The sequence below is a fragment of the Taeniopygia guttata genome, chromosome 2, assembly GCF_048771995.1.
Source record: "Taeniopygia guttata chromosome 2, bTaeGut7.mat, whole genome shotgun sequence".
NCBI lineage: Eukaryota > Metazoa > Chordata > Aves > Passeriformes > Estrildidae > Taeniopygia > Taeniopygia guttata.
In genome coordinates, this window is record NC_133026.1 from 91568701 (window position 1) to 91577768 (window position 9068).

The 9068-nt window shown below is 50.7% G+C and overlaps 1 protein-coding gene across 2 annotated transcripts in view; it reads right to left on the bottom strand.

Moving 5' to 3' along the window:
• Positions 1–8366, bottom strand: part of NR4A3 (nuclear receptor subfamily 4 group A member 3) — a 31504-nt gene extending 23138 nt beyond the window's left edge. The window contains exons 1-4 of one of the 2 annotated variants that reach the window (XM_072924450.1): positions 7946–8081; positions 6698–6859; positions 5251–5409; positions 1795–2684 (exon numbers count right to left, since the gene is read on the bottom strand). In XM_072924450.1, the coding sequence (XP_072780551.1) occupies positions 1795–2682 (888 nt within the window). In that variant the 5' untranslated portion in view covers positions 2683–2684; positions 5251–5409; positions 6698–6859; positions 7946–8081. Of the gene's footprint in view, positions 1–1794; positions 2685–5250; positions 5410–6697; positions 6860–7945 lie in introns of both variants that reach the window. The other variant, XM_030265859.4, reaches the window with a different exon arrangement.
• Between the last annotated feature and the right edge of the window lie 702 nt (positions 8367–9068).

Below are 9068 nucleotides of genomic sequence, written 5' to 3' on the forward strand. Positions count from 1 at the left end.
GCTATCACTATTGTTAGTCAAATACCACAATAACTGGTTTCGTTAGCCATTAAAATCATCAGGGAGAAAAATAAAAATACCAGTAACCCCTACAAAATATGTTTGGCTAAATACTCTGGGAAAGTTAACCTGACCTGAGGAAAAAGGACAGAATGATGACATAGTTATGTAAATTTAATTAACTCTAAAGTCATGTTGAAAAAACAAACAAAATTAAAATGTGTAGAAACCTGGTAAGCTTTGCAAGAATGTAACAAATATCAATGCAAAAACATATCATGCTGCCATACTTAAAATAAAAGATACATCAATAAATAACATTCAAAAAAGTATTACTAGAAAAGACGTCAGGAACGAATTTATCAACTCAACATTCAATATTAAATCTTTAACTGCAATTAAATTAATGCATAAATTTTATTCCATAATTTGTGGTGGATATCAGATAACAGCCTCAATGTACTAAATACAAGAGATACAGCAAATATTGTTCATTGTGATTTGGAGCTGAGAACAGTTTATTTTGCAGAATAAGGTACTGTTGAACTCAAGGGTATGCTATTGATTTCCACAGGGGCAGGTTTGGGACAAAAAGAGCTGCTATTGCCATGTTATTTGTGGTCCCTTTTCTAGTTATATTTAAATAACAAATTAGTTTTATAGGAGATGTATGTGTAACCACGTGGTCAAAATACTATTATTAAGTAACACTGAAAACTCCACCTACAATAAAAAAATGTTATAAGCCCTCCCCCCAAATATTTTGGGTCTGTTTTTGTTCCCATTGTATCTTTTACCAGAATAGGGGCATAACTACGATCTTAGCAAGAAGAAATATACAAAATCAACCCCAAATGTTTCAAATTTTAAATTTGCTGCGCAGATCAATCCTACTAAAAGTCAGTCACAAGCTCTTTTCTTAAACAAGCTATTTCTGAAATTAATACTGGAATCTGGACCTTCAGACTCTGCTGAAAGGAAATTACAAAGCACCCAGACCTAAGATCTAAAGACTATATTCAACTCTTGAAAATATAAGTGCAAAGTTCCCACTGAGAAACTGCTGTGTCTAAGTTATTTGTGTTGCTACTCAGCTGCAAAGCTGCTTTCATTGCAGAGCAGGCACGGGGACCCTGTGCAGTGCTTAGTCACTGCTCTGGAGGCAGTTTTTTCCTGGTAAGGACTCCCCGGGCTCCTGAGCTGAAGGATAATGACAAGGCAGCAATCAAAAGTAACTAGAAGTACTTGGGTTTGTCCCATGAGTGAAACCAGTTTCTTCCTGGTGCTGACCACCCTGCATTCTTCCTCAGGCCAACTTTCCCTGGACAACAAATGGCACTGCTGCCACCACCTAAAATATTAAGTGGACTTTATGATTTCAGGGTTTCTTTCCTCATCTAATAATAATTTAAAAAAAAAAGTATAATTGGAATTGGTGACTGAGTAAAACCCAGGTTGAATGTACTCCAGATGAGTTTCACTACAGAATAAACGCAGTTTATAGCTTAAACTGGGGTGACCTATATTTCATCGAGGAATGCTGGCAGACCAGACATGTGGTTCCCCCAGATCACTGCCACGGCCTCTCCTCAGCAGAGAATAGTTGATCCTTTTATCCTGCAGAGGGTTTTCCTTGACCTTCCAAAACTTTGGGCATGCCTCCCACCCTGCTGGGGTGTTTTAACACACGATGTCCCTGAAGCCCCAGGCCAGGGCGGGGAGCACGCGGGGACAGAGAGGGTGGGAAGCGAGGTGGGAGCGAGCAGGGAGGGGAGCAAAGCGCGGATCTCTCACCTTGAAAAAGCCCTTGCAGCCCTCGCATGTCCGCACCCCGTAGTGCTGGCAGGCGGCATTATCTCCACAGACGGCGCAGGTGCCTTCCCCGGACGAGGAGCTCCGGCTGGGAGGAGACGGGAGGCCGCTGCTGCCGCTCCCGCTGCTCTCGCCCATCAGGCTGGAGGCGGCTGCGTTGAGGCCGAGCGGTGAGAAGGCTAAGGTGGCTGGTCGTTTGGCCAGGTGCAGCCCGTAGGAATGGCCCTCCATGGGAGCCTGGCCGGCGGCGGGCCTGTCGGAGCCCAGGGGCAGGCTCAGCGAGGCAGGGTCGTAGCACATGTGGGCGGCCGCGGACGGCGTGTGCGGAGGCGAGTGCTTGAAGTGGAAGAGAGGGAAGCGCGGAGGCACGGTCTTCATGGGGGCGGCGTCCATCAGGTGCCCGCCGGGAGGCAGGCAGGTCTGCGTGGGCTGCAGCGGGGGCTCGTCCCACAGGCTCTGGTGAGCGGGGAAGCCAGGCGTGGTGGGCGTGGAGGGTGGGGATTGCTTGAAGTACATGGAAGTGCTGGGCATCCCCTCATCTGTGGATGGGGGCAGGGAGGGCTGGTATGGGGACAGCCGGGTGTCTTCCATCTTTATGAGGGGCCTCTGGCCAGAGGAGGCAGTTTGCATTTGGTAGAGGCAGGAAGGCTTGAACTCATAGCTGCCAGAGTAACCCTCCATGAAGGTGCTGAAGCTGGGAAGGGAGGTGGTGGCAGTGGCAGTGATTTCGGTGCTGCTCAGGTCCATGGTCAGCTTGGCATAGTCAGGGTTCATGATGTCTGAGCTGTACTCCGAGCCATACGCGTAGGTCTGGGATGCATAATTCGAGCCGGGCGGTGAAGGACTATACTGCGCTTGCACACAGGGCATATCTGCAAGGGCAAAGGGGCACATTAACAACAAGCCCACCGCACCAGGCCCAGGCCCTCACTAACTTGTTTCCTAGAAGCTTTCCTAGAGGTCAGATAGGCACCCAGCTCCCATTAGGACATTTAAATTAGCCTCGAGGCTTTTCCTTTCAACAAGAAATATGCACCAGGGACAGACTAAGCATTCAGTACTAGGAGTTTGCTCTCATCTAGTCAAGGGAGAAACTCACATTTATACCAGTGTCAGCGAGAAAAGAATCCATCTCAAGCTGCCCTACATCTGCTGCTTAATATACATAGGTGTCAATGAGAATTAGATAAGCACAATGGGAACAGTTTATGACTCTGAATCTACCTCTGTATGCATGCAATCATGCCGTAAAATTTTTATGAAGGGTAAACGAGATTATCAAATGCATAATTTTTAAAATTATATTTATTTTTTAAAAAGCAGCATCTGCAGTGCATGTCAGAGGAATACTCAAATCACAAGGTTTGCGACTCAGGACTTGCAAACATCAATTTTGCTTACTCAGCTCTGGACATCTGAAGAATATTTCTGGTCAACTAATAATTTAAGGTTGCTGTCTCATTATTAGTTTTAGGGCTTATCTTTGGTAGAATGTTCTCCTTTAAAAGTGGAGGACACAACATCCCCTTCAATTTGCAAAAATGTTGGATAAAAGATATGTGGTATTTCTGTTTTCATGGGAAAGCAAGGTTGAGGCCAGTAATACAGTTGGTTTTATTCATTAGTCATGAAACTTAATACGGTTCACTGATAGCTGGGATGGTCAAAGCAACACAGTGCCTGGCTAAAAAGATCTGACTGTAATATTCTTTTACATTTCCTACTAGTCTGCCATGTAATTTGCTGGTCACAGGAAGTAATAGACCCAGTTCTGCAATTCACTGAGGTTTGCCTGACTAAACACTGTGAGATTCTAGACCAATATTTGCAACTCGAACTAAAAGTGTGTGGTGTATTTTGGTTGCACAGAAGAGGAATAAAATGCATCAATTAGTATAAATTTTCTCATAAAGAGAAAAGTAAATATGGATAAAATGTATATCAAAATTAAGTGCAGTTCATCTCTTCTTAATCAGGGTAATTTATATTCCAGAAGCACTTGAGAAATAATTCATGTTAAAAAAAAACAAAAAACCAAACATGCCTTGGAAATAATGAGGTTTTCCTCATTATTTTAAGAACTCTTTTCACTTACAATTTTAAATATTCACTCCTAGCATACAGGAATCCAAATAATTTGTGTTAAATCAACTTTTAATTCTTTCCTGCCCTCTTTGCAGATAAATATATTTAAACTAAGCACCAAATTTGAATTATCACACTGTCACAAACCATTCACATCTTTCTTCTTCTCAAGAAAAACTAAAATCTGAGGGAAAAAAACATTAGTGCTGTTTCCTGAAATTAAGACTTTCTTTGCTTTAAATCCAAAAGCTTGCAGAAGGAGGCAGAACAACCCTCCCCCCTAAGCCTTGCCTCCCAATGTTATTTATGCATTATTCTACTACTCTCTTTTTTTTCCTGTCAATTTCTGTCCATGCGATTCCACGCACACACATTTCCTGGCAAGTCGTATCATTATCATTTGCTAGTTTAAGGACTGGCTGTTAAAACATAATGATCAGTGCTTAATCAGATAAAAAGGGAAAGAAATTATTTCCACACACCTCCACTGAGAACTGATTGAGGAATACAACAGAGTGAGTTCACAGCTAATGTCACAACTGGACATGTTGATACACAGCTCTATGAAGTAAAAATGCTTTTTGCTATCCCAGAATATGAGCAGGAGTTCAAGGGAACAGATCATTATGCCCCTTTTTTTTTCTGCATTTTTCTGAGCATAACAGAGTTATGTCACTGAATTCTATGCAAAGTGGAGCAGAAAAACAGAAGTCTAAAATAACTCTGACTAGAGGACTGAAAAAATATCCCTAACCTAAAGATCTGGTCTCTCCTGGCTCTGTGGGACTCCTCCTACCTTGCTTTTTGCCAGTGCACTTGTCTAAGTCTAACCTCTACTTTTCCACTTAGGGCACCAGTATTAATTCCCCTGCAAAGAAAATAACCTGGGACTTTTTCTTTATCCAACAATATTAAAAGAAGAAAAGAAAAGGCCCCACAGGAGATGTATTGAAGAGCAACCTGTCATCAAAACCCAAATGAATGGGTAAAAGCATCAGGGCAGGGACATTAGGAGCTATTACTATGGTGTTCTGCTTTGCGAGAACGTGAGGTAAAGGAGTCCCAGTTTAACGCCAGGCAAGCTGGGCTTCTCACATGGACACTAGCACCCCCAAACAGCTTCCCCTTAAATCTGGCACGCCTTTGGCGAGGGGCTCGCAACCCTGTGTGCCCAGGCACGGCATCGCCAAAAGCGCTGCGAAACACACGCGCTGCTCTGATCCTTTTGGGATTTAAACTCCCCGGGACGTCGGGGGCCGATGATGCCAAAGGGATTTGGGAAGGGCAGGGGCCGCGCCAGGAGCTCCCACACCCCTCTCCTCCTCCTGTCCTTCTCCCGGAGCGGCAGCTTACCTGGTGGGTATCTTGCGCGCTGAATGGTGGGGCTGGAGGTGCGGACGGAGGCGGCGGCGGGCGGCGGCGGCGGCGGCGGGGTGGGTGCCGGCTGGGACCTCTCTGCGGAGGCGGGCCCGGGGCCTGGCCTGGGCGGGGGGCGCTCTTCCGACCCGAGCTCTGTCCGCCGGCGGCGGGAGACAAGGCACAGTCAGGGGCGGCGGGGCAGAGGGGAGCTCCCCGCCTCCCCCCGGCGCGGCGCCTCGGAGGGACGTGGGGGCACCGTCCCCCGCACTCGCACGCCAAGCCCCCGCCTCGCCCCGCGGGTGGGAAGCGGGAGCCGGCCGGGGAGCGCATTCCTGCCGGCTCCCGCTCCCTCATCACACAAAAGGCAAGAGAGCACCGGGCTGGGACAACGGAGCCGCTGGTTTGTTCTCCAGGAGAGGAGCTTGGGGAAGGCAAGAGGATAACCCCGGGCGGGGTGACTGCAACAAGCGGGACAGCATCCCCGAGCGTCCATTTCCCCGTGAGAACTTTCTCTTTTTGGGATGCAGAGACCGGGAAAAAGCAGGCTGGGAGTTTCTATGCAAGGTACCGGCCAGACTTGAGGGGCGTCCTGCCGACCGGGCTAAGCCCTGTGCGGTGTCTCCGGGCCCATCATCGCCGGCGGGGAGGAGGGAGCGCAGCCCAGCCGCCTCCCCCCGACCTTCTGGGCGCTGCTAGCCAGGCTCCGCGGCAGCGCGGGGGATGCCCGGCCGCGCCGGCCCCTGCCCACGGAAGCCGGTCCCCGGCGACTCGTTCTCCCGCTTCTCGTCTTTCTTTTGCCTTCCCCGCGCCCCTCGCCTTAGAACCCCCGCCAGCTCCTGGGGTGTTAAGTGCCTGTCAGCTCATCCCTTTCTCTCCCGAGGATTTTGTTCCCTTATGAGCTCCTACGAGGCGGTTTCCCGCTCGGCGCGGAGCGCCCTAGGGCTCCTCTCTGCCCCCCCCGAGCCGCCGGTTACCTAGAGACACTCGCTGCGCCTTTAACCACGCAGCACCCCTCCGGGCTGCCGCCGCCCGAGCCAGGAGCGCAGGGCCGTAAGGGCTGTAAATTAGGAGGAAATAACTACCCTTGTCAAAGCTCTTTTCTTCCTCCGTGCACTTTACATTCAGCCCCGAATGACACCCCTCCCCACCCTGTAATACGAGGAGGAAACCGTGAAACACTCCATTGTGATTGTGACTTCTTCAGGCGAGTTTCGAAACCTTCATTTACCCAGGAGGGACTGTGGAGGGGGAAGCTCCATTCAATTAAAAAGTTTCGTGCTGGATTTCCACCGCCGGTTAGCTGGCGATTTGGGTTTTTTTTTTTGGTTTTTTTTTTTTTTTGTTTGTTTTTTGGGGGGGGGGGGGGTGGGGTGCGTGGGAGGGATCGCTCCGAGCCGCACGGTCACTCCAGCAAATATCCACGAGATCGCGTGAGATTCACCTCCGAAGAAACCGTCTGGTCTGGTTTAGTCCATTGTTTTTTACCGGGGCTTGACTCCAGCATAGAACGGTCTCCACGGAGGAGAGAAAAATAGGGCGAAGAATGTAATCGAGTGAAGCGGCTTGGATAAAAGTTAGCGATTCATTCCCAAACTTTTTTTTCCTGGAGAAAAAAAAAAATCCTATCCCAATACACTAATCTCCCTACATAAAACAGTGTTTTACACCCTTTCCCTGGGAAATATCCTCGCACGGATTCCGTCGTATCCAAAATATTGCAAATTAAGTAACAGCGTTCTTAACTAGCCGCGCTAAGGTGAGCGGCATCCCCGCTCGGGACAGGCTATCGCGATAATGCTGTCCCGATAACTGTCCCTCTACATAATATCAGAACCCAATGCCCGCGCTTTCTCGCCTCTTTCCAAGACTGAAACTTCTTTCGCAGCTATTAAGGCGAGAAGGCAAAGGCGAGAGGCGCCGCGGGGGCAGGGAGCGGGGCAGCGGCGGCGCAGCCCAGCTTCCCCGCACGGTACCGCCCGTGCCGGGGCACCGCGGCCCCTCGTTACCACTTCTGACCTCCGGAGGGAAAAGTGCACATTTCCGAGGAGCAGATGCCGGGCAGACGTGCCGTGCAAACATCCCGTCTCATTTCAATACAATATGTCACATTCCAGCAATTACCTCTTGGGCGAGCTCTTTGGGCTGCCGAGGGGGGCTGCTCTCTCCCAAAGTGAGATGAGCTCAACCTGCCTCGCCGTCCCTATTAGACAGCTGAACTTGTGCAAACAGAACCACCTATTTCCCAAGCGCGGCTAAAGGAGGGAGACAAATTGCTGCCATTCATCACCGGCGCTGTAAACTCCCCGCCGCCGCCGGCAGCATCATTTCCATGACAACAACTAGCAGAAATACCTTAGTACCACCGACTCCGGCTCCCGCTCCGCTCAACCACAGCCCTCCCCTTTGCGAAGAGCAGCAGTGCCCCGCGCACGGCAGGAGTTGCCGAGACGGCAGGGACGCTCGGAAGACGAGCGGCAATTGAACATCCACGGGGAGGATGGGGGAGGAGGGGGGGAAGGTGAGGGAAAAGTTTCAGCGAGAGCCCGGCACGGCAGCGCATCGGCTGAGCCGCATCGCTCGCCGCCGGCATCTCCCCAGCATCTGTACCCCGGCGGCGTAACTTTCACGGAGTGGGGACATGCCGCGCTGTCCCTATCCCTCAGCCGCTCCCGTTCACTCGCATACGTACTCGGTTGCTGTGGAGGTTCCGTCTTTACATCTAGTTTGTAGGTGCCCGCTTCCTTAAAGGCGAGTGTAGGCGCTGTCCAGCGGCAGGACCCGAGACACAAAATCCCTCAGACTCCGGGTAGCTGCAGGTCCAGAGGGTGCGTTATCCCGAGGCATGGAAAAGGAGTGAAAAAGCCTGAGGAGCCAGGAGCCCGTCCCCGGGCGAAGGGAGGGAGTGAGCAGGCGGACGGGCGAGGGATGCCGAGCGGCGGCCGCCGCCGCGATGTGCCTTTGTGTGTGTGCGGCGGGAGCCGGGCCGGGACCTGTGCCCGCGTCCCGGTGCGAGTGCCCCGGGGTGCGCGTGTGCCTGCGCCGGAGAGAGGGGACGGAGGCGCCTCTCTGCGCTGCTCTCCCGCTCCCTCTCTCTGAACGTCATTTATGTGAGAGGAGCCCTAGCGGCCTCTCCATAGAGCGGCTGGAATGCGAAACGTCAATAGTGACGCCATGGGAGCCTGACGCTACTGACCCCCCCCCCCCCCCGCCCCAGTGTGTGCGCCGCGCTCCCGCCGCACCGCGCCGCGCCGAGCTGTGCACAGCCGCGCACAGCCGAGAGGAGAGGTGCGGAGCACTGCGGAGCTCCGGCAGAGCCGTGCTGAGCTGCCGGCAGCGGGACGGCACGGCCGGCCGGCCGCCTCGGGCCTCTTGCCCGCCACAACCTGGCGAGTCGTTCCCAAATCTGATAATAATAATATTATTAATAATAATTATTATTAAGATAGTGATAATAACAAAAGTATTATATCTTTACTGGAGAGACTCAAATGAAAGGAGCTTTGCTTGGTTACTTAGTGGAACTTTTAGGATTAATTAATAAAGGTTTCTTTCACTTTTTTAATTTTTTAAAAACGTTTTTTCTTTTTGCCTTTTTTTTTTTCCGAATTATTTTCTCTTCTCCAACTTTTTTTTTCCTCTTTTTTTCACTCTCTTTTTCTTTTCTTTCGAAACTTTCCAGTGCGCAGGAGCAAGGAGCAGGTTGCCGGAGGTGCCGCTCACAGAGCGGGCACAAGTGCGAGCGGCCCTGAGAAGCGTCCGCGCTGTCGCCCACTTGTGACTGTGTCCGTGTGTCTTTCGGTGTCTGTGTGTCT